The 25,039-nt window shown below is 43.3% G+C and overlaps 3 protein-coding genes and 1 long non-coding RNA gene across 5 annotated transcripts; 3 read left to right on the top strand and 1 right to left on the bottom strand.

Annotated features, from left to right (window-relative positions):
• Positions 1-1,465: 1,465 nt before the first annotated feature.
• LOC113016982 (tetratricopeptide repeat protein 39C-like) lies at positions 1,466-11,079 on the bottom strand. The gene is made up of 14 exons (XM_080297341.1): positions 10,548-11,079; positions 9,758-9,806; positions 8,795-8,923; positions 8,233-8,347; positions 6,746-7,106; positions 5,615-5,783; positions 5,208-5,301; positions 5,002-5,109; positions 4,801-4,910; positions 2,957-3,080; positions 2,770-2,867; positions 2,576-2,680; positions 2,426-2,464; positions 1,466-2,327 (listed from the first exon to the last, which is right to left on the bottom strand). The coding sequence occupies exons 1-14, from the start codon at positions 10,691-10,693 to the stop codon at positions 2,238-2,240; spliced, it is 1,737 nt and encodes a 578-aa protein (XP_080153467.1). The 5' UTR covers positions 10,694-11,079; the 3' UTR covers positions 1,466-2,237.
• A 4,355-nt stretch (positions 11,080-15,434) lies between these two features.
• LOC145424221 (uncharacterized) lies at positions 15,435-15,798 on the top strand. The gene is made up of 2 exons (XR_013905241.1): positions 15,435-15,552; positions 15,630-15,798. It is a non-coding gene; the product is annotated as an uncharacterized LOC145424221 (long non-coding RNA).
• Positions 15,799-15,872: 74 nt separating this feature from the next.
• LOC113016934 (allantoinase, mitochondrial) lies at positions 15,873-19,834 on the top strand. 2 transcript variants are annotated; one of them, XM_026160140.2, is made up of 11 exons: positions 15,873-16,152; positions 16,303-16,454; positions 16,924-17,038; positions 17,151-17,297; positions 17,413-17,458; positions 17,597-17,690; positions 17,840-18,026; positions 18,125-18,263; positions 19,268-19,440; positions 19,508-19,540; positions 19,614-19,834. In XM_026160140.2, the coding sequence occupies exons 1-11, from the start codon at positions 16,006-16,008 to the stop codon at positions 19,641-19,643; spliced, it is 1,263 nt and encodes a 420-aa protein (XP_026015925.1). In that variant the 5' UTR covers positions 15,873-16,005; the 3' UTR covers positions 19,644-19,834. The 2 variants fall into 2 exon arrangements, with proteins under 2 accessions (XP_026015925.1, XP_026015923.1); XM_026160138.2 differs by having other exon boundaries at positions 19,640-19,834.
• An 854-nt stretch (positions 19,835-20,688) lies between these two features.
• On the top strand, positions 20,689-24,790 carry agxta (alanine--glyoxylate and serine--pyruvate aminotransferase a). The gene is made up of 11 exons (XM_026158338.2): positions 20,689-21,068; positions 21,199-21,391; positions 22,091-22,155; positions 22,247-22,347; positions 22,423-22,493; positions 22,582-22,666; positions 22,749-22,847; positions 22,939-23,008; positions 24,168-24,263; positions 24,362-24,490; positions 24,587-24,790. Exons 1-11 carry the CDS (start codon positions 20,910-20,912, stop codon positions 24,692-24,694), a joined length of 1,176 nt encoding a protein of 391 aa, XP_026014123.1. The 5' UTR covers positions 20,689-20,909; the 3' UTR covers positions 24,695-24,790.
• Positions 24,791-25,039: the final 249 nt, after the last annotated feature.

Raw genomic sequence — 25,039 nt, forward strand, 5'->3', positions numbered from 1 at the left:
AGAGTCAGTGTGGAAAGCCTTTTTAAATGACTATATGATACCCTTCATTTGCTTGTATTGCTCGGATAACAAAAGCCTCGGAGTGCTTGTTCATAAAAGGCAGTTCTCTGCACAGAAGTTTTCATATGTACAGTGTTAAACTGGTTAAAAAGGTTGTCAAAACCACTCTCACCAATGTTCTTTGTCCAATACAAGATCATACTGAGTCAATTCAGCTGCTAACGCCAGCCATCACAGCAGTCAAACTAAAAACAGCATAAATACTGCTTGTAAAAAGTGCACCTCCTCTTATGTAATATATAAACGTGCCACTATTAAGAACTAATTCAAAAGCTTCAATCACTAAAACACTAACAAAAGAAGTCACTAGTAATATATGTTTATTACGCTGACATTTAGCAGCACCTTTCAAGAGGTAACATGACAGCACAGAAGGTACTGTATTATAATACTGTCATATATATATATGCAGGACTGGACACACAGGTACATTTGACTTCAGTACAGTCTTAAAGCCACTGTTACCCTGCCATGCCATGCATAGTGCACAGGAGCCACGCCCAGTGTCTTCACATAGTAACACCATGAGGGCATTGTGAAGTGTGGTCGTCTCATTTGTTAAAGTTCCAGCTACTTGAGCCGCTGTAAGATTAGGTGACCAGTGACGTTATTTAACTATTCCCATGTTAGTTTGCTAGTTTATTTCCACTGTGAATAGTAATGAAACTGTGTGACACGGTATGACTTGTTTCAGTGTCCGTTTTGTTCAAAGTCCACAGGCAGATTACTAAAATTTAGTCACCAAAAGCACGATTTTAACACTGAAGTGACAGTTGAAACATTAGCAAGCTATTTAATAATTTACAGACAGGTGACAAATTAAAGGAAAAGCCAATATTAGTAATTAATGAGGCCATACGATGGGATTCGCATGATATTTGTACTTATCGATCAACTCTGTGACCCTCATGTCTTATAGATGGAGGCACTGTCACCCTGGAATCGCCTTTAAGGATTAAACTGTTCCATTATAGGATAAAGCCGTACTGAAATGCAAAAATCTAGGGTTTATTTGAGCAGTTTTTTTGAAGTAGTTGCAGTGATTCATATCTCTAAGAGAACAAGTGAATAAAAAACCAAGACATCAAAATAACCTTCCACAGCATAACAGATCTCTTGGATCCCCTCAGGGCCCACTTGCGAGGAACATAGCCGCAGAGAGGCCGTTGCTGATGTCATAGTGCTGAACCGTCGGTTACTAAAATTCAGCTTTGTTGCTTTTTTATTCAAAACTGCTGATTTTTTAAAAAAAAATTCCGAAAGGTGACACGATAGAAACACCACTGCTCTCTTTCCATTAATTTGTCATCTGTCTGTATAAGAATGTATTAAATATATCAAATATTAAATTTTACTCACTCCTGTTCACAATATGTTATGTGGTAAAAACAAACAAACAACTGAATTTAATTTAGCATTTTCTTTTTTATAGTTGGAGTGAGATGGCACAAATGTAAAAGCAATATTAACTGTATCTTATCCGTTTTAAAACTATTATTGAGGGAATTCCACTCTCATTAAGAGGTTGTGTGCTGAGTAAACTGCTCACTGAAGGGAGAGGCTTCATTAAAGTCATCCAAATACACAAGTTAATGAGGTACACTGTTACAAGCTAGCTTACACATATGCATGAGAAAAACACTTAAAGGAACAGTTAAAGATTGGAGGAAATGAGTTTGTTTGTTATTTTTCCCCAGGGATAAGGACTCATTTAGTTTCATCTACGTGGATCATATCCAGAAACAGGACATGGATGCCTTGGAGGTGAAAACAGCTATCGTAGCTGGATGTAAACTAAAAGAAACACATTCGTAAAGCTCCCAGAATTTCTTATTTAGATTTTAGCTTGATGTATATGAGTCACCTCATCATACAATGAAAATAATCTGCCCTAAAGTTTTTAATATTTCTTGCACCATGCAGCAACAACATAGGTTTTGGTGGCTAACTTGCTGGCTAACAATATACATCTATAAAAGTATAACTTTGAAAACTTTAGGCATAGTTTTAAGCCTGCTAGTAATAGCCACACTAGCTATTTTTATGATGACACTTGGTTGTCAGTCTGACTGGGTGGGGTAACAAACATGTATTTCCCCAAATCCTTCACTAATACATCAAACAGTTACTCTGAACGGCTTATAAATTCAGCCATTGATGCTCATAGTTGTCTGGAGTCACACAGGCACTACTTCCTTCAAAGAGGCCAGGGCTGAATGGATGCGAACATGAAGCCGGTTCTCAAAGTCGTAGCCTGTAAAATCCTCCTAAAACATAATATAGACATGTATTAAAATGGGTTTTTTTTGAGAAAACTGCAAATGAGTTCATTCTAATTCAAATAACTTATAATTTATTATTTTACCTTTGCTTGAAGTAGCAGTGATCTACCTTTTCCCACCGTCTGAATAGCAGCACAAAAACCATGGGGTTATAATTAGGCACGTAGTCGCAACAATATCCAACATCTCAGACAAATAAAAAAAAATCTAAAAGCTGTGACCAGCAAGCTGACCTCTGGCTTTGCAAGGAGTACACATCCCAGCTCATAGACGGCATACGGCTGAACGTATGAGTTGATCTGTCGTCCGTACTCATCTCTAGCAGCCAGCTGGAATGACTGGAAGGCCACAAAAAAGAGCAAAATGAGTAAATCTGCCAGTGTGGATCCACTGCAAAGCCTCTCAGTGTGTCGCTGCGGATTGATACCTGAACAGCGTCTCTCATATTTCCATGACATTTATGAATGGCACCGAGAAGGAGGTGTTTCAGGCCTCTGCACGAAGTGTCATCTATAGTCTGCAATACTGAACCCCCCCCCCAAAACAGGAAATGATTACACAGGATAGATGATGACAAAGATAATGCTGATCTGAATTGTATGGGCTACACTCACCCTGATTCATTATCTGCAGTTTAGATGAGGAGCAGTTCTGCAGTGCTTTCCACAGATAAACAACTTCGATTACGCCAAGAATGCATAGCTCTCTGGAGGGCGACATCTTTCTCAGTCTCTCAGCCTGCAGGCAGGAGACAGAAAACATAGAAAAACATTAGAGAGGCTGTCGTACGGTGGAAGAGTCAGATATTTCACCAGAGGTCACCACTTACCACCACAAACACTTACTTGGCACAGAAACTGATTTCTTTTGGTTTTAATAGAAAGTCCTATTGGACACTCCCAGTCATTATTGTACGTAGAACTACACAGGATTGCTACATAAAAAGGCTTTTTTAATGTAACTCTCAAATGATTAAAACAAACTTGAAAGGCTAATGTTACTGCTTTTAATTACAATTTTAATGGTTGATTGTGCTGTTAAAATGTGTCTGTGGGGGAATAGCTGCCAGAAAGAAGAGGAAACAGTTCCATTTCTAAACTGAAGAAAGCTTCAACCCAATGTGAAACCCAAACCTTTAAACTCTGATCAACAAACTAGAGTAAGATTAAATATTTCCTTCTTTTCGTTTAAAAGGATTCATTTTTGTCCTCTGTTGAGTTGATTGTTGAGGCTAACTCTCTCTTGACAGCTTATGTTTTTCCACCTGAGAGCTTCCATGATCCATCCATCCATCCATCCATCCATCCATCCATCTTCATCCGCTTTGTCCGGGGCCGGGTCGTGGGGGCAGCAGCCTAAGCAGAGAGGCCCAGACCTCCCTCTCCCCAGCCACCTCCTCCAGCTTATCCGGGGGAACACCAAGGTGTTCCCAGGCCAGCCGAGAGATATAATCTCTCCAGCGTGTCCTGGGTCTGCCCCGGGTCCTCCTCCTGGTGGGACATGCCCGGAACACCAACCCCAGGAGGCGCCCAGGGGGCATCCTTGTCAGGTGCCCAAACCACCTCAGCTGGCTCCTTTCGATGTGGAGGAGCAGCGGCTCTACTCTGAGCCCCTCCCGGATGGCCGAACTTCTCACCCTATCTCTAAGGGAGAGGACCACCACCCTTCGGAGGAAGCTCATTTCCGCCGCTTGTATCCGCGATCTCGCTTCCATGATTTAAACTCAAAATAAAAAACAAAATATTTTTGGAGGTCTAAGACCAGAGAAGTGATTATTTAACTTATATACACTAGGTTTATTTTATGAGCATTAAGTTATTAGTTTATTATAAATATTGCCTTTCTGTCCACATGCAGTACCTTCACAAGCCACCAGGGTGCTGAAAAAATCCATAGAAACGAAATTTTATAAACATGGTTTTAACCTCTGAGTCTGAAAAGTGAAAGCAAGTCGCCTTAGTCTTGCATTCTTTCTACTGTCCAGCAGGTGGTGCTCAGGGTGGCAGAAACACTGTTCCTGCACTGTTTTAAATGAATGAATGCTGAATGACAGTAAAGTAGTCCTTCTATTCTATTGTATTCTATTCTAAGTTGTATTTAAGACTATAGGAAAATGGGTGTTGGCTCTTTTCTCCTTTGACCTCAATAAACACCGTCCTCACAGGCTCACAGTCATTTTGAATAAAACATTTTGAATACACGTCCAGCTTGTAAAATATGATCATTATAGAAATGAGGCTTATCCAGGGCATGCTCGCTGGCTAAGAATAATGTGGCTACTCATTAGTCGTGATGGCTATGTTCATGTTTTGTACCATCCATGAATTAAATCAGGTACTAGATGTAACTTCTGTCCTGTGAAAATGTCACAGTTGACTTCAGCTGTGCAGTGAAGCGTCACTAGCTCTACTCTGTTTAAAAGAAAGAAAAGATAAAAAGGTGTCATCAGAGTGCCCACCCTTTTCACAGCAAACTGCTCAATCTGGTTGTTTTTTCTCTTGAAGAGCTTCTGCACGTCTTTGAAAACTCCACTTGCTCCATCCAGGTCTCCTGAAGCACCCTGACACACTGAAAAAACACACAAAGAGGACCATTTAGGAGCTAAACCAAAAGGAACAGCATCCTAACAGTGTCGCTTGTTAGTGTATGCCAGACCTACCTCCGGTCAAATACGCATAGTAGCACTGTGACCAGCGAGACTCATTCTTCAGTCTTTCGAATGCCCTGTATGCATCCTCAAAGTTCAGCTCTATCATGCTACACCAGCCTGTTTCAAGGAAAAGCAGGCAGAGTGCAATTAATCTATCACTGCAGTCTGCGCCAACAGCCAGTATGTCACGACTAACCTGATGAGGAAACACGTACCAATCTCATAGAGACACACATGCTGGATCTCTCTTTGGTCTGATGCAAGTTCTAATGCATCATGGAAACAGGCCAAAGCACTGTTGATATGGCACTGGGGACAGAGGAGAGAGCACACACACCAACAGGTAACGGTAATCATGTTAGACAGACTACATGCATGCGCTGGGTGATGGATCAGTAGGTGGTTGATTAGATGCTGGTGAGTTAATGAACCGTCTGACATGCATATTAAGTGCATGTGCTGAAAACACAGAGAGGTGAATGATATTTTTCATACTCTACTACAGTGAAGAATGTTTTGTCTACTGTGTATTTCTCATGGAGCGCAACACAAATAAACTATCTGCAGCTAATATGGACTTGCTGACTGATCTGTCGCTGACCATTACCGAAAGGTTACATACCTCTAGCCTTTGGACTCGTCCTTTAAAGAACATGAAAAGAGAGGAGTTGGGGTAAACCACCGACTTTCTCTGCAGAATAGCTTTAGCTTCCAGCAGCCCTGCATGCGTATCCGAGCCCTCCAGAGCAAAGAAAGGCAGCACTACGGTGTGGTACCACAAGAGGGCCAACCTGAGCAACAAAACAGGAGATTGAGCCCAGGGTGGTCAGATAACAGTTCTCACTACTTCAGTCTAAATCTCTGAAATGGAATTAAGCTTATAAACGTCTTGTCAATGTGGCTTAAAATTTGAGATTAAAAATTAATTCCCAAAGCTGACACGCAGCTCTCAAATAAACCTATTAGTGAGACTCTATTATCAGCTGCTTTTTCCAGGGTGAAGATAGGACCCTGATTGGCTAACAAGCTCTATGTTATGTAATCAAAAACCACAAAATAGCTGTTAAATGACCGTTGGTGAGACTGTTTTAAATTTAGAAGAGGGGGAAAAGAAGAACTCGTATGTGACGATCTTTTACTATATGCTATAATTAACAAGTAATTAAGCTTAAACAGAACCATTAAGAACCACTCAGCAATTCCTAATTTGTTTATTATTATTATTATTAATAATAATATTATTATCCTAAAGGTCATTTTCTACCGCAGGAACTTGTGGGCCATTTTAGGGATGCAGGCATCTTTGCATGCTGTTTGAGTAACAGTAACTGCCTCCACTGGACCTCTTCAGGATTGTTTTTTTAAAAAAGGGAAAGGGTACATGCTTAGATGAAGGTACTTCTGAGTGCCGATGAAAAACTGCACTGTTTGCTTGTTGCACAAAACATTTCTAAAAGATGATGAAGAACAGCAGCTGCATTGCTCAAATAGCAGTATTTTTACACTGAAATGTCACCATCAGATATCAACCATCAACCATCTCTGTTCCCTTTATTGTTGTTAATATTTATGTTGTTTAAACTAACAAAATATGTCACCTCAGTTTAGTTTTATGGATCGTCCTTTTCTGCAATGGAATTAGAGGGTCTGAAACAGCAGATTAGGGAGCTGCTCACATATAAAACTTCTGCTCTGAGTTCCTGCTGTAGAAATGAGCCTGATGTAATAAACGGTAAGACCTCCGCTCACTCACGTAGCTAGAGGGGCCTTCATGTCCTTGCTCTCGCTTGCATACATAAGGGAGGAGAGGCCCTGGAGTCGGTCCCCAGGGAAACCCAGCAGGTTGATAATCTTGAGCAGGTGTGGCGGTACCATGGAGATGCACAGGTGGAAGAGGCCGTAACCGAAGCTGACTGAGCCCTTGAGGCGGTCCAGGGCTTCGGCTGTGACACCATTCTCCACGGGTGTATTGTGGTTGGCGTTGTCTGCTGAGAGGGAATCCTGGTTCCCAGAGGACCTCCGCTGATAGGCGTCCTGCAGCTGGCTGATGTCGCTGTGGCACTTATTGTACATTTTCCAAGCCTTACGGAGAATCCAGCCTCCTTTGATATACGCTGTCAGTGGAAACAGGAAATAAGATATTTTGGAGGACGCTCTGCACCGACATGCTGAGGTGGAAGAACAAACCCAGAAACCCAGAAGACAACTATAAAAAACTCTAAATCTTCTGTTATGGTTTTGAATTTATTGCTAATTTATCTAACTGATTGCAACAACCCATCCATGAAAGTAAGTCTTAGGCCTGACTATAAATTCTTACCATTTACTCAATATTTAACTTTATTAAGTGCCAAATTGTGTCAATTTCAGACCAGAAACAACTATACTTCATTTAGTTTGCTGTAGCAAGATTCTCACTGCTGGAAATACTGGAAATACACTGCTGGTGTATGATCTGTAACAAAAATGCTGAGAATCAGAAGAAGCTGGTAGAGTGTGCAGGAGAACAGGACAAAAGATGACAATTTAATCACTGTGAACTCTCCAGTTACTTGCACTATCTCACACAGTCTCACATGGATATTACACAGACTCCGTGCTACAGATCTTTGAACGTCTAATCTTGACAGAATCAGACATTTGCACTCTCACATCTTTCAGGCGGCAAATTACATAAGAAATGAGGATCACCTGAGAACCATTGAGCTGAATTTCTGTGTTATTATTTCATTAATCGCTTAACACTTTTTAAAACAAAACTCATATGAGTAAGTGGGTGTTTGGTGACAAATCTCCATCACTCTGATCTATGCTATTATACAGATTCGCCAAGGCAGGTGAGTCTGCTGCCTGACCTCCGGTGTAAGACACTTACACTGAAGGTCGTGGACAAGCATGGACCATCTACTGCACTTGCAGGACAGGCTTTACTAACCAAAACAACAAGATTCTTCCTCTGAGGGCACTAACATCCAACCCTGTGTCTGTCACCACTTGCACCTCTCTTAGCTTTTCACTTGAGTTAAATTTAAAGTTCAAGAACATCCCACAGGTTCGTTAAGTTAATGAATCATGCAAAATAATCAGAATTATAATGTCAAGTACAAGTTCAACAATCAAGCAAACCTAGTCATGATAGACCAACAGCAATCTAACCCCCCACTTTCCCACACACTGGTTTACTTCATGAATGATGCAGATTCAGATCATACCGGCTTGTGATGGTTCTTTGTTTATTACCTGAGAGTTCCTGTTTGACAAAAGAGAGCACAGCAAGGTATACTTGGCAGTCGGCGACGATTATCTGTCTCTGCAGGCGGTCCACGACAACAACGCCGGACCGTTGAGAGTCCATCTGTAACACGCACACACAGGCACACGTCTTTAGTTGCCAGCATGCATCTCGTTTCCCCAGCGGTTGGCAGGCATGAGGGACGGGGAGTTTCCTGAATGACCCTCCACTCCTCACCCAGTTTGTTGATTAAATTTCCCAGGAGTACTAATTGAATCTGCGAGTGAGTTTGGCATGATCTCATTGCTGCCTGCATCCTTACGCCTAAAGCTGAGGATCCTAACATAGTTATCTGGATTGCAGCCTGTACCGGCCGTGATACAAGAAGATGCCAGCAACAGTGGAATCCATCTAAATCTGTACTAACAGTATCTCTGGATTTCAGTTCAGCCCCAAATGTAATGGAAGCTCTCTTATCAGTTTTGTCTACAGTTTTTTTTCAGCGCCCTCCAGAAAGTCCTATAATATACACTTTGAATTCTTCCTTTTTTTTAATAGCGTTGCACTTACACTCTTTTTAATCTTGTTCCTGATTGTCTCTATGACTCCAGCGCTGTCGCTCTCACACAGTTTCTCAGTGGTCCTCAGATCATCACAGGCAGTCTGCATCTTCTCCTCCTCAAATGTCATCATGGCATTCTGCAGTGAAAGGCAGGAAAAAAGTCCTTGTCTGGTGATATTTCATTGCTTCACATTAGTACTATCTTGATATGAATTTGTATTGTTTTGTAAGGCATTTTTATGCATTAGCTAGCTTACAATCTAAGAGTGAAGGAGCATTATGTAATAGCTTTAAAAGCAGGAAAGGACAAAGGGCTCTTTCTACAAAATAATGAATGGAGGAACACGGTGACATCTGTGCAGCTGTGTTTGGGATGGCTGAAAAGATGCAGCCCAGCAGAATACACACACAGGGTGAAATGCTAAATATAAAACAAGAATAATTTCTTACATTGACATAAGAAATTAATTTTGTGGTTTTATACTAGCTTGTAATAATATTATGCATGATGCATTAAATGCCACTGGGCATGTGTGAGTGCCTGCAATGATTGGTCAGATGTCAGCACCCCCAACAGCCTTCAGGGCCATTTAGCATCTGGGGACAGAGGATGACATCATGCTGTGCGAGTGTCGACACGAGTGGGAGTGACACAGCAGTGTCTGTGAGTGTGTGTGTGTGTGACAACCATGCTGTGAAAAATCTCCTTCTGCCATTATTGAAGCATTTCAGTAATGTGCTTCACTGCAAGAGTGATGCTGATCTTGAGAGGAGGAAGCATCCATTATGTTAATGGATTTAAAAGCAAATCAAAGGAGAGGATGTAGTGGTGACAATGAGGTCCTAATACCTGGGTGAACTGCGATGGGATGGCCATTATTTTAACTCTGCTCTTGCATCTTTCACACCTCTTTCAGTGCATTGCTATTTTTTCTACCAACTTTTTTGGACTACTGGCTAAGAAAACTCACCAGAAAGCTGACAAAACTGGCCCCAAAGCTCATCAATGGGCTCTGGCCCCTGTGAAGAAACAAAAAACCAGAGAACAAGAAAAAAAATCTTTATTATGCTTTTTGTGTATTTTTGGGGTGTCCTGCAAAACCAAGATGAACATTTTTAAAAGGAGCTGCAGACAGTAACTTTTTCTGTTGGCACAAACAGAGCAGAAACAAGTCTCATCTTAAGCTGTCATGACCGCTGCCAAGGACTATCTGTCTGACATGCAAGGAGAAAAATGCAAGTGTCTCAGTGCATACATTTAGCGAGGCCACGTAGGGCTGCAACAAACAAGTATCATTAATCTGTTGTGCCAGAAAAAATATCCTTTATCCTTCACGACTCTTCAGAGCTAAAGCTGAAATCCCAAAATGTTTTATCTCGACCAATAAGTTAAAATACATTTAAACTGATTTACATTTATTACAATGTACTACAAAATCACCAAATACTTTCATGATAGAAAATACAGTAATAAAGTAACTGACATCGCTTAACATTTTCTTTGATTTCTTAACTTGTTATATCTGTCACCTGGTTTCTTAATTTCAACTCTAGTGCTATGACTTCCATTTTAAAGGTGGTGACATAAATCAGACAGATCCTCAAAGATAGTAAAGTTCTTTAAAAAATATTCTTCCGTTTGAGGTATATGTGGATCCATAGGGACATACTGTACTGTGTATATAGTGTTTCAGACTTTAAAAATGTCACTAAATTGTAGACTTCAGCAAGATTGCAGCGATTAATGCGCAAAATAATTACCTGTATCTCCTGAACAGCTCGTCGCTTTCCTTGAAGCCGTTGTTGAGCAGCATGTTAATGCCTTGCAGAGCCATCTCAGCATCATCTATGTGCTCTGCCTTCTCCTCTACCTGCTGCTGCTGCTGGGACTGCTCGGGACCCGCCATTGTTTATACCACAGCTCAGCGGCTGTTGGCTCAAACCAACGCAATAAAGAACAAAAGACGATGTTGTTTCTTCCCTCAGCCAAACCCGCATTGGTTTATTTCCACTGAGATAAGAGAACACGTTGAACAGAGACGCGCCAGCGGCCGGCTAAAGAAAAAAAAAAAAGATGTGCAGCTTCCGCAGGCTCCAGACGTCTGTGCACCTCAGGGATGGGCACCGATGTCCCAGTCAGGCTCTATCACACTGCACTCCTACAGTTTACAGTTAGCATTGTAGTTGTAAGCTCAGTCAAACGCCGGCACGCGGTTATTTGTTACCAAATCAGCCATCCGTCAGTTTTCCTCCAGATCTTGAGATCCGTGCAGCAACACCCGATGCATTACATAACGCGGCTGCTGTGCTGCTCTGACAGCCCCACGTAATGCGCTCGTCAAACGGCCTGGCGTCATAACGCACAGCGCATCGCCGGGAGGATGAAGGGATGAGGGGAGGCGAGGCTTGCTCAAGCTGAATCCTGTCAGCCTCCATCCCTCACACTCACCCCACGCCCACAGACAGCCAAAGCCAGCAGCAGGCTGCAGTGATGACAGGTGAGGAGGATCACATCTGTCGGATTTGCGCACGAGATTTTTATTTTTTTAAATACTTGTCAGAATCGGCGCAGATGTGTGCTCAAAACTGATTCGGTTTAAAAAAAAAAGTGTAAATCTACATTTTTAAGTTAAATCCGTTTCATTGTAAAATACGATCAAACAAATAATAGATTATTGTAGCCCTTTTACCTTACAGTATAAAGTGCCTTGAGATGACTCCTGTTGTGGTTTTCGTTATATAAATAAAGTTTAATTGAATTAATTTTAAAAGTGATATTGGTCATCATATCTATTACTATACTATATTCAGACATTCAAATAAGCCCCCTGAAATATGTTAAATGAAATATTTAAATGGAGCTGAAAAAAATCTGTCTCAAACATGAAGTATGAAAATGCCTTTAAAAGAAAAAGTATCAGTATTAGTACATGCAGTATCAGACACCACTCAACATGCTCACAATTTGTCATATGTCCTCTAGAATCAGTATATTTTATGGTCCTACTTGTGAAATTTCATACAAACCGTGTCACGGTCGGACGGCCCTTTCCGGACGACCCTGCTTGTGTTTATGTTTTCTGTATATGTGTTTGCTTCTCCCTCCCTGGCCCTCGGGGTTGTTTACGGAAGTGCGCGCCGTGGGAGAGGCGTGTCCTGGCGACTGTCGTCATTGGGAGTCCCTCTTCGCTGTTGCCGGCCCACCTGCAGCTGATTACCTGACCAGTGGTTGGTAATCATTCCTCCAGGCTAGAAAGGGGTATTTAACCTGGACTCACGGCGACAGTCGACGTGGGATTATTACTCCGAACTGGTATAGTCTGTGCGAGCAGTGTGAGTGTGTTATTCGGCTAGCGTGTGGCTAACGCTGGATTTTCCTTCTTCCTCCAGGAGGGGCGAGCGGAGAAGCGAGTTGGGGAGCACACTAAGGGAGTTACTACACGGAACGCACTGGGAGCAAGGGACGAGCACGATTGGAAAATTGCACTTTTGAATGGATTGTTGGACTTGTCTGTTTCACTGTAAATAAACGCACTGTTTCTGTGAGCAAGAACCGCGCCTGGGTCCCTCTTTTCCGTGACAGAATAATCCCACCACCATGGACCCAGCGGATTCTGCTTCACGCCAGCTGTCTATCCAAGCGGAGGTTTTGGAGCGACACAAGGAAATGCTGAAGCACGTTTCAAAGGAACAAACCGCGCTTCTGCAAGCCATGACAGAGCTTAAAGGTATGTTGATTTCCTCACCTAATACGGCTCCAACGCAGCCCGCCCCTTCGCTGGAAGCCGCGGCAGCCTGTCCGCTTCCTCCTTCACCTCCACCGCGGCAGCGGGAGTACTCACTCCCCGCACCCGAAAAATTTGATGGCGAGTTGGGGAGGAGCCGGGGTTTTTTGACGCAATGCTCTCTTGTGTTTAGACAGCAACCTTGTGCCTTTGCCTCTGATTCTACTAAAATCGCTTATTTGGTGCAACTTATGACTGGGCGGGCGCTTCAATGGGCTCAGGCAGTTTTAAATACCCAGCCCTCTGTGTCATATGACGTCTTTCTCAGCAAGTTTCGCTGTGTGTTTGATAAAGGCGCTAGCTCGGATGCTGCAGGTCATCGCATGTTTTCTCTGAAGGAAGGTAGGAGGAGTGTTGCTGACTTTTCCGTGGAGTTCTGGATCCTGGCGGAGGAGTCGGGCTGGGAGGAGAAAGCACTGCGTGGGCGACCGGGAGTTGCTCGCCATCAAGTGGGCCCTTGAGGAATGGCGACATTGGCTGGAGGGCACTGAGCAGCCTTTCGTGGTGTGGACGGACCACAAAAATCTGGCGTATCTCCAGGCAGCCAAGCGCCTCAACGCCCGACAAGCCAGGTGGGCCTTATTTTTTTACTCGTTTTCACTTCTCCATTACTTACAGGCCCGGTTCTAGGAACACTAAGCCAGACGCGTTGTCGCGCCAGTTCGCACCCGTGACCGATGAGGACGAGAAGGAAAAACCCATCCTGCCCCCCACCTGCATTGTGGGTGCACTAACATGGGAGATTGAAAAGGTGGTCAGGGACGCCCAGCGACAGGAGCCCGACCCTGGCACGGGCCCGAAAGGGAGACTATATGTTCCGGCCACAGCGCGTAGTCAGGTCATTCACTGGGCACATACTGCCAAGTTTTGTGCCACCCAGGTAAAAATCGCACTGTCTCCTTTCTACGACGTTTGTTTTGGTGGCCCTCTCTTGTTCTCGATGTCCAGAACTATGTTGCGGCATGCCCGGTGTGCGCACGGAACAAAACCACCAACTCGCCTGCTTCTGGCCTCCTGCGACCGTTACCCACTCCAAAACGCCCATGGTCGCACATCGCCCTGGACTTCGTCACCGGCTTGCCTCCCTCTGCAGGTAACACCTCCATTCTAACCATTATTGACCGTTTTTCCAAGGCTGCCCACTTCATTGCTCTGCCCAAGCTCCCTTCTGCCTTGGAGACGGCCCAGTTACTGACGCAGCATGTGTTTCGGCTCCACGGCATACCCCAGGACATCGTTTCCGACCGTGGCCCTCAGTTCACCTCGCGGGTTTGGAAGGAGTTCTGTGCAGAATTGGGAGCTCAGGTCAGTTTGTCCTCCGGGTTCCACCCCCAAACTAATGGTCAGACCGAAAGGGCCAATCAGGAACTGGAGGCCATGTTGCGTTGCGTCGCATCATCGAACCAAGCGACCTGGAGCGAGCAGTTGGCCTGGGTGGAGTATGCCCACAACGCCAGCACGTCATCAGCGACTGGACTCTCGCCCTTCGAGGCGTCGCTGGGGTATCAACCCCCTCTCCTCTCCATCTCTGAGGGAGAGCTGGCGGTTCCCTCGGTCCAGCACCACCTTAGGCGCTGTCGTCGGGTCTGGCGGGCCACGCGCAGCACTCTTGAGAACGGCCGAGCGGAACAAGGCATTGGCGGATCGCCGTCGCACTCCTGCTCCGGATTATCAGGTCGGCCAGCGGGTGTGGCTCTCCGGCAAGCACATCCCTCTTCGGACTGAGTCCAAGAAACTGGCCCCTCGGTCTCTTGGCCCCTTTGCCATCCAGGAGGTCCTGAACCCGGTGACGGTCCGGCTGGCCCTTCCGCCTGCTATGAAGGTACATAACGTCTTCCATGTTTCTCAGGTTAGGCCCGTCCGGACCAGCCCTTTGTGCCCGCCCCCTGGGCCCCCGCCACCCGCCCGGATTATCGACGGCGCCCCGGCGTATTCCATTACTCGCATAATGGATGCCCGGCGCCGCGGTAGGGGCTTTCAGTTTTTGGTGGATTGGGAGGGGTACGGTCCGGAAGAACGTTCTTGGGTGCCGCGGTCTGCCATTCTCGATCATCGCATGGTGAGAGAATTCCGCCGCCGGCATCCGGACAAGTTTGCCAGGTCGCCCGGAGGCTCCCATTAGAGGGGGGGGGGTACTGTCACGGTCGGACGGCCCTTTCCGGACGACCCTGCTTGTGTTTATGTTTTCTGTATATGTGTTTGCTTCTCCCTCCCTGGCCCTCGGGGTTGTTTACGGAAGTGCGCGCCGTGGGAGAGGCGTGTCCTGGCGACTGTCGTCATTGGGAGTCCCTCTTCGCTGTTGCCGGTGTTGTGCCAAAAAGTGATTGTCTGCCAAAAACTGATTTCCGGTATTTGCCAAAAACTGATTGCTCGTATTTAAACTGCTATAAGTAACTTGATGGCCTATAATATGTGAAACATATGTCAAATGCATCCCTCATGGATGACACAAAGTCATATTGAGCCACAAACAACATTCGTGTAACAAGGTAGAAGCCGCAATCAGTTTTTGGCAGTGACTTTTATAGAACCTTTATTTATGCAGTTAAAAAAAATCTCATTAACATTAAAAATGTCTTTTGTAAAAGTAAGACAGCAGAAATGGCAGCAAATATTACAATAGTTCAGTAAAAATATTGTAAGTGGGGGAAAAGGACCGGATTGGTTATAATGTGAGTACAATAACACAGAGTTATAAAGATACTTGAAAAAAACAGATAATCTTTTAATTCTATATATAACCCCTTTGTAAACGCTGTTCACCGAAGTCTATTTACCAACATACGTAAAGATATTACACATAAAAAATACACGGAAACATTGGAAATCACTTTTTGGCAGGCAATCACTTTTTGGCACAACACCGGCCCACCTGCAGCTGATTACCTGACCAGTGGTTGGTAATCATTCCTCCAGGCTAGAAAGGGGTATTTAACCTGGACTCACGGCGACAGTCGACGTGGGATTATTACTCCGAACTGGTATAGTCTGTGCGAGCAGTGTGAGTGTGTTATTCGGCTAGCGTGTGGCTAACGCTGGATTTTCCTTCTTCCTCCAGGAGGGGCGAGCGGAGAAGCGAGTTGGGGAGCACACACACTAAGGGAGTTACTACACGGAACGCACTGGGAGCAAGGGACGAGCACGATTGGAAAATTGCACTTTTGAATGGATTGTTGGACTTGTCTGTTTCACTGTAAATAAACGCACTGTGTTTCTGTGAGCAAGAACCGCGCCTGGGTCCCTCTTTTCCGTGACAAACCGTGCATGACTGGCCCTGCATGTCACGTGGCCAAACAAAGGTCAATAAGCCCGTTCAGTAGAGGGTTGTGCCTCCACATAGGGCAACTGAGCTGCTCAGATTTTATCTAGAGTTCAGAGGAATATTAGTGAGAGTCTAGGGTACTCAACTCAATAACAGTCAATAAAAAAGAAACATGGAACTCGGATCAACAGTCAGTGCTGTGAGGAGTACGAGGGTGCTGGATGGTGACAAAGTACGTCCTGCAGTTGTAGTTATAAAAGATGGGAAGATACATGAAATAGTCTCGAGCTGCAGCTTTTCTGAGGATGTGGCCTGTCAGGTAAGCTGGGTCTCACTTCTCAGAACACTGCTCAGGATAATTCGCCTGTCTGTAAAATTGTAATTCACTGATTTAACACTCCTGAAGATCTTATTTCTCTCAGATGCTTGATTCATTGCATTGTTTAAAAAACTTTTCTGTGGTTGGAAGGTGCTGGATGTGGGTGACAGCGTGGTGATGCCAGGCATTGTAGACTGCCACGTTCACGTGAATGAACCAGGCCGTACCTCCTGGGAGGGTTTCTGGACTGCCACCAGAGCTGCAGCAGCCGGAGGGGTGACGACGATTGTGGACATGCCGCTGTAAGTTGGAGACTTCACCAATTCAGAAATCAGTCCCTGCAGTCTGATCAGACAAGGTCACTGGCAGAGCGTGCAGGGTAAACGGACTGCAAAATGTTGTTTTCCTCAGGCAAACATCAAAATGAATCTGAGAAGCACTGTACGTCAATGGCTTGGTTTAAAATGTCAAGGCTGAAATTTTTATTTGTGAGCAACACTTTATTCTAAGAATTATACTTACAGTGAATGAGTTTAGGGTAACTGGAAAAAGTTTAAAGCTAGAAAACAAAACATAACGATGCAGTCTTGCCTGACGGGTTAAATATAGCACAAATAATGAAAAAAGTAATAGTAACGTAACATGTCGTCTTTATCAGTTTTATGTTTTATTCTATGGCTGAAAAGATTTTTGGCTTTGGCCTGGGACCATTTTAGAATATTTTTAAACAGTAGACATGAAGCTCTCATCAGGCCTTTGTTATTCACACAGAAACAGCATCCCTCCCACCACAACTCTTGGAAATTTTCACGAGAAGCTGCGGGAGGCAACAGGGAAGTGTTTTGTGGATGTAGCCTTCTGGGGAGGCGTGGTCCCTGGCAATCAGGTAATGTGTGCACAGCTTTAGCATGATGAACTCTACAAACAGGCCAGGTTGTAAAAAAGCAAACACAAAAAATCAAGACTAAAGAAAACGCTCCATGAATGTCTCCTTGCAGCTCCATCTACGTCCAATGATCCAGGCTGGAGTGGCTGGCTTCAAGTGTTTTCTCATCCATAGCGGGGTGGATGAGTTCCCCCATGTAAATGACAGCGATCTACATACAGCCATGAAGCAGCTGCAAGGCACAGGAAGCGTCCTGCTGGTAATTTAACGTAACATTAAGTTCTCTTACTCTGTGTGTGATTTGCCTTTAGTTTGCACACAGAACATTGCCAGATGAAATAAAAAAATAAGCCTTTTTCTCCTGTCTCCTCCAGTTTCATGCAGAGAGGGACGTTTGGGAAGGAAAAGGAGAGACTGGTGGTAACAATCATTACAGTGTTTTATGAAAATACTTAAAAATATAATGTAGTCAGTGTCCAAAATTCATTCATCCTTTATCCTTTTTATTTGTTTTTACACTAATAAACACTGATATTTTCTTACCCAACCCCATGTTAGACCCTTGCCAGTACTCCACCTTCTTGCGGTCCAGGCCAGACGTCATGGAAACCGAAGCTATTCGTGTTGTCACAGAGCTTTGCCTGCAGTACAGGTGAGAAAATCATCATGTTAACGAATAACCATAATATCATAGTTCATATATTTGTATAGGTTCTGTTTGTAGCAGGAAAAAAATAGTCATTCCATAAGAAAATCAACCAAAGGGAGACACTGATGTTTCTTATAATATCCCTGCTCCAGGGTTCGCTGCCACATAGTTCACTTGTCTTCTGCAAAGCCACTGAAACTGATTGAGGAAGCACGGCAGGCTGGAGCTCCTCTGACTGTGGAGACCACCCACCACTATCTCAGCCTGTGTGCAGAAGACATACCTGCAGGGGCCACGCAATTTAAGTGCTGCCCACCCATCAGAGGATCTGTTAACCGAGTAAACAATCATATGTACAGAAGACACAAAGTTGACTATTTTCAGCAAACAACAACAAAAAGCTACTCTCTGACTGAATTTTTTTTTTCCCCCACCAGGAGCAGCTATGGTCTGCGCTGAAAGCTGGACAGATTGACATGGTGGTCTCAGACCACTCCCCCTGCACCACCGACTTGAAGAAACTGGACAGTGGAGACTTCACACAGGCTTGGGGAGGGATTTCTTCTTTACAGTTTGGTACTGACTCGTCCAAACACAAATGCAGAATATTTAATATTCAGTAGCAACTATCAAAAAGGCAGGCAGACCTTAATGTCTGCCACAGTCCCGGGACCTCAGCAGCCTACATCAACCCCTTCTGCATATCATACCGGCAAAGTTGATGCCACCTGCCTGCAGTTACTGCTGCCTCAGCAAGCCTCTCTCCTCCATAATTAATGTCATGTCAGATGCGTGATCTGTTCTGTATCCTGAGGAGGTCTTGCTGCAGCTTTCCAAGTATTTGTTTGGTGCAATGGAAAGACCAAATGCCAAAACTGTATTTGGATGACAGTAATGTGAATTGTTAACAGGCATTCGCATCAATAGTAACTGCAGATGGAGAAACTATTCTACTCAACTACTGCAACATAACGTAGTGTTTCAGACAATACAATTATAATCACAGCACTTTTATAGTACCTCGTATAATAGTGAACGCTCTAGTGAGAATCAACCACTTGATATGAATAGAAGAGATGATGTCTCTGTGTGTTAGCCCTCTGACAGACTGGTGACCTGTCCAGGGTGTAATCTGCCTCTCACTGTATGACAGCTGGGTTAGGCTCCAACCCCCCGACCCTGAATGAGATAAGCAGAAGAAAATGGATGGATGGATTACAAATGAATTCTAATCCGTGGAATATTACAGGGATATGCTTCTTTTCTTTTGGGTTGGATTAGCTGCCCCCTGCCCCCACATATCCCCATAATGCTTTTGACAATCACTGACAGTCAGTCAAAGTTCACAGGAAGGTAAACATGAACGAGTTCCAGTTTAAAGCAATCATTTACTGTTCTGCCTCAGTGAGAGAGCGGTCAAAGTGTGACACCAACACGTCTCGTGACAGTGATACGCAGTGTTTCGCCTCATACAATCTTATTATTAAAGGACAAATAGAATTAAGGAGTGGAAAAACTCTGATTTGATTAGTCTCAGTTCAGTTCTCAGTGATCTTCTTTATTACTCTCATCGTTTTCAGGCTTGTCTCTGTTCTGGAGTTCAGCCAGTAAACGAGGTTTTCAGCTCCCTGATGTTGTGAGGCTCCTGAGCCAAAAAACAGCTCAGCTGTGTTGCCTCGACAGCCGGAAGGGCTGCCTTGCCCCCAGTTATGATGCCGACTTGGTCGTGTGGGACCCAGAGAGAGAGTTTGAGGTAAGAAACCATAAACAGTCATCATATCCTGAGGCAGATGTCTTTCATCCTTTGCTGTGTTTCACAGATTCAAGAAGAAAACATACATCATAAAAACAAGGTAAATACAATCACTGAGAAAATTTTAACATAAACATTGTATGATGAGTTGACGAGTGTTGTTTGTATAACAGTTTGCTGTTTGTGACTGTGCAATCAGCTGACTCCTTACCTTGGCCTCAAACTGCAAGGGGCCGTGCGCGCCACCATCCTGAGGGGACGGCTCGTGTACGAAGATGGCAGCTTCTGCGCCGAACCTCTGGGGAAGCATCTCCTCATCCCTCAGAAGACAAATCAGGCCCAACTGTGAAGCACAATGACAAGCTGTCATAATAAACCTCAAATATTCAATTCACCACTGATTCTCACTGAGTGATGGTTAAAAAGTTATTGACCTCATAATAATGGAAAACAAAAACTGGCCTAAGGGTCATTTGAAAAACTAAAACTTCTGCTGAACTTTAGCATTTTAACTGCACAGAAAAATGTAATTACGATGCCGCATATTTACTTCGAAAGAATACTCAAGCAAAAGCTTTCATCTGTGCACTATCTCTAAAATTAGAAACATCCTTTCTCAGAGTGACGCTGAAAAACTAGCTCATGCATTTATTAATTCTATGCTGGACTGCTGTAATTCATTATTATCAGGTTGTCCTAAAAGCTCCCTGAAAAGCCTTCAGATGATCCAAAATGTTGCAGTGAAAGGACTGACAGGGAGTAAAGTGAGAGCATATTTCTCCCATATGGGCTTCCTTTCATTGGCTCCCTGTTAAATCCAGAATCTAATTTAAAATCCTTCTCCTCACATACAAGGTCTTGAATAATGACAAATCTTAAAGGGCCATACTCTCCCAATAGAGCACTTTACTCACAGACTGCTGATTTGATTGTGGTTCCTAGGATATTTAAAAGTAGAAGGCTGTCCACTGTGAGTCTTGTTTTAACAGGAGATTTCATCCTGTTAAAAATGAGTTTCTCCTCATCAACTATTTCCTTATGAGAGAATTGTTGGGTTCTTAATGACCCGAGATGTAATAGATTTAATTAAGGTTCATTAATGCATTTAAAATATCATCTTACAAAGTGAATTTTTTTTAGCAAACAAACTCTGTTAATGTTTTAGGAACACTGCAGTTTAATAGTTAAACCTGAGACTCAGTTGGTGGTCAATGATTAACATCTCGGGACATGCAGGATCACTTGCTTATCTTGAAAAATGAGAACAAATCAAACTACACGAGCTCATTACACAGAGAGACCAACAAGTGTTGACATAAGAAGAGAAAGATAAAAGCAGAACATGTTATGATGGTCTTCTGACCTGTGGTGCTCACTGGTCAGAAAGAGAGGTGTGTTAAGCTGAGGTGTGGTTTCTCTGGTTCCACGGCTCTTTGCGGTTTTGTTTTGCTTGTTACACTGCTGGGAAGATGTCGTCCATCTCTGTACCGCCACCAAAATGCCTGCAGAAACCTCTGACTGTTCCCTATCGTCACATGTTTGGACCGGGACCTTCAAACGTCCCTTCACGGATCTTGGAGGCTGGTGCTAACCCTGTCATTGGACACATGCATCCAGAGATATTCGAGGTAACTTCAGAGGTTTAACACCAATGACTAGGATCTATATTTGGGTTGCATGCTGTCTGTGCTAGACAAAGATTGGGAATGGTTCTAACATCAGATCGCTACTCGTTACACCAAACTTTTTCAATTACAGATAATGAACGACATCAAGAGTGGGATCCAGTATATGTTCCAGACTCAAAACAAAATGACTCTAGCTGTGAGTGGCACCGGCCACAGTGCTATGGAGTGCGCCATCTTCAATGCAGTGGAGCCCGGGGAAAGCGTGCTTGTAGCTGTGAATGGAATCTGGGGGGAGAGAGCAGCTGAGATGGCAGAGAGGATAGGTAAGGCTCATTGTATCATTTGTACCTAACAAATCCTGGAAGATAACCAAATTCAAAAATATAATTTCCTACAACAGATGGGCACTGTTCAAAAAGAGCTTTTGCTGTGGAATACTTTCGCCTTACGCCTTTTCCAAATGTACAGCAAAGTTGATGTGTGCCATCTGCTAATCTCTGAAATCGCCTAAGAAACTGTCTCTCTCACGCAACTGTGCCTCCACCCGGGCCATTGTGTGAGTTCCAGGTTACACAAATTGTGACAGGCACAACATGCATGACACCAAAGCACACTGCAAGTCAAGCTGAACATTTTCACAGACGCCATCATAGCTGTTTAAAACATTAACTTAATGTTGTGCTAGCAGCTGAACCTATAATCTCCTGAGAAAGGTTTTTACTGAGGTCATACAATAAGGGAACCATGAGCCATATATGCAGTCTATGGTGAATACTCATTAGCTGCTCTAGTATTTGCAGCATGTCCACAGTAACGAACATGTCAGGCAGTGCATTATACTGACTTTTAGGAAAATAACGGAGCATTGTGGAACATAATTAAATAATCTCCCATAGGTCTTTCCACAGGATTTGATGATAAAAATACAGAGTATTACTGCTGCTGTCTTTTTAAGGTGGCTTTCATTGGTGTAATTAAAAAAACAGTTAATTAAGAAAAACGCATGTGTATCAAACCTGCAGGTGCGAGAGTAAACACTATAGTGGCTCCTCCTGGTGGCTGCTTCACTATTGAAGAGATGGAAAAGGTATTGTTTCCTGATGCTCCAGTTATCAGGCTACTTTAATCATTTCTGTCACTGCTGCCACTTGTGTAATCACACTGTTATCTCACCGCAGGCTTTATCCAAACACAGACCTGCGCTGCTCTTTGTGGCACACGGAGAATCTTCTACGGGAGTCTTGCATCCTTTAGATGGCATCGGACAGCTGTGCCATAAGTAAGACACAGCACTTTGCCATCACCACATCTGCAGCTAGACAGATGATATAGGTGTTTTGTGATTTGCTTGCAGGTATAACTGCCTGTTTCTTGTTGACTCTGTGGCATCAATTGGAGGAGCCCCTGTTTACATGGACCAGCAAGGTGCACTGAAAAATCCTGCCAGATGTTTCCAGTCTTTATTTTATGAAATAATATATGTGGATTTTTCTGTCGATGTTTGTACTTTTAGAGATAGATATCCTGTATACAGGCTCCCAAAAGGTTCTGAATGCTCCACCAGGTACAGCACCGATTTCCTTCAGTGAGAGAGCATGGTAAGAACTGCACATTTTTATCATTTTTATTCATTCAGAATAATAGGGTACCATAAGTATTTAAAGGTAAATTTATCCACAGCCAAAAAATCTTCAGCCGAAGGACAAAGCCTGTGTCATTTTACTTGGATTTGAGTTGGCTGGCAAACTACTGGGGATGTGATGGAAAGCCATCAAGAGTGTAAGACTTTCTCTGCAGACTGGACCGTGTTTCAGGCTCACTTTTAACCTATTACTAAGATCATTTGGTATTGCTTTGTCTCTTTTCATAGATATCACCACACAGGTCCTGTCACTGCTTTTTACTCTCTGAGGGAAAGTTTGTCTGTCCTTGTTGAAGAGGTGAGACATGTCTAGCAATTAAAAGGGTTCATGAGCCTGCAGTTTTAACATTTTATGCAATTAACTAATGAAGCACAGAATACAGTAATGGAAACAGAGCGTATCTCCTCTGTGGAAACCTGAGATAAAAGCACTGCAGCTAAAACATTTGGTGTCACTAAGCAAATGTCACATTTTCAATTAAAATCCTGACTTTTATTAAACAGATGAGTTGCAGAGTGAATGCGAAATATAGACCCCTCACTTTTCTTGAATCAAAAAAGAGAGAATAATTAGTCCAGCTGCAGCAGTCAGAACTTTGCAGATGCAGAACTCAGTTTGTTGAGGAAATCTGCAGACACCTCCCACCAGTTGAGCACTTCTTATGGCCCATACAGTTAAGCTCCAGTTAAGCAGCTGGATCCTATGTGGTTCAGTAACTGTCTTGGGAATCCCATAGAGGGGGAGAAATATCTATTATCCTGCTTATCTCAGTCTGAGTTGCAGGACAGGAGTCTAAGCAGGTATGATCAGACAGCCCTCAGGTGAGGAGAGGGAAGTGGCTTTTGTAGTTAGATGCCCAAACCACCACAGCTTTCTAGATCCATGGTGGAGGGGTTTACTTGGTTAAGTGATCCCAAGAGTGTTGATGTCAGGGGCAATTTGTCAAAACAGCCACACGGTAGTGTATGAATTCATTAATAGATAATTAATTAATGAGTGAACAAATGTTTGGCTTTTGTGCAGGCTAAAATATTTCAGCCTTGTACTGATGATCATGTTCAGAGAATTAATCCTACCAACTTTAGGATCGTTATATTTCTACAGTCTCCAACAGTTATCAGGCCAAAATTTAATTTATCCACTGCTTTGATTGGAATACCAACAACGTGACATTCCCACCAGACTTGGTATTGTGTGCCTAATGCTAATATGAAAAGTGCTAACACACTAGTCTAAGAGTGAACATGAAACACTTTCCCCTGTTAAATATTCATGTCATCCAGCATTAGAATTTAGCTGAACATGCAGCTTCACAGCACAGCTGTAGAGCACACTTTTGTGATCAGTACTCTGAAAATTGAGATATGGTTGATGAGTAAAGGACTTGCAGCTCCCTAGTGTCTGCGAATTGTCTGTGAATTTTTTAGCTTTAATTCTATAATTCAATTTTTTTAAGGGTTTGGAGAATTCATGGGAACGACATCTGAAGGTAGCCGAATATTTCCATGCTGGCCTGGAGAGCATGGGTCTCAAGCTTTTTGTCAAAGAAAAGGTAAGTTTTTAGAATAATCATAATAATCTGTATGGGAATTTACATCAAGCTTGCAGCTCTTTCTTATATAAGATTGAATAATGAGCTGTTTGTTACAGCGTCTGAGGCTACCAACAGTCACTACAATTGTTGCTCCTTATGGATATGACTGGAAAGAGATCACAAGCTTCATAATGAAAACACACAATCTGGAGATTTCTGGGGGGCTCGGACCATCAGTTGGTTTGGTAGGAGAAAATGATGATCGAGTGCCAATATGCATCATCCAAACACATTTGTTCCTGCCTGTGTGTTTTACATTGGATGTTTTTGTCGTTTTCCAGGTGCTCCGCGTGGGACTGATGGGATGTAACAGCAGCAGGGAGAACGTCGATATGGTGCTGGCAGCACTGAAAGATGCTCTGAAACACTGTCACAAGAGCAAAGTGTAACACGTGTCTAATGCTGTAAAGATCATTTTCCCATAAGGATGAAATCTGGTGCTCATGTGGTTGTGCAGTTAAATATTAAAGTTAAATACATACATATATTGCAGTTAAGTACATTTTTAACAATACAGTAACTTGTCATGACAGTCTCTGTTAATGGGAAACAACCTATTCCACCCCCTCCCATCTGCTTTATGGTCTTTTGTTTTTGCTGTGTTCATTCACAGAACAAACCAACGTATCAATAGGCTATAATTTAATATATATATATATATATATATATATATATATATATATATATATATATATATATATATATATTATTTAACTAGGAATTAATGATTAATT

Source organism: Astatotilapia calliptera, chromosome 23 (genome assembly GCF_964374335.1).
Source record: "Astatotilapia calliptera chromosome 23, fAstCal68.1, whole genome shotgun sequence".
NCBI classification, from domain to species: Eukaryota; Metazoa; Chordata; class Actinopteri; order Cichliformes; family Cichlidae; genus Astatotilapia; species Astatotilapia calliptera.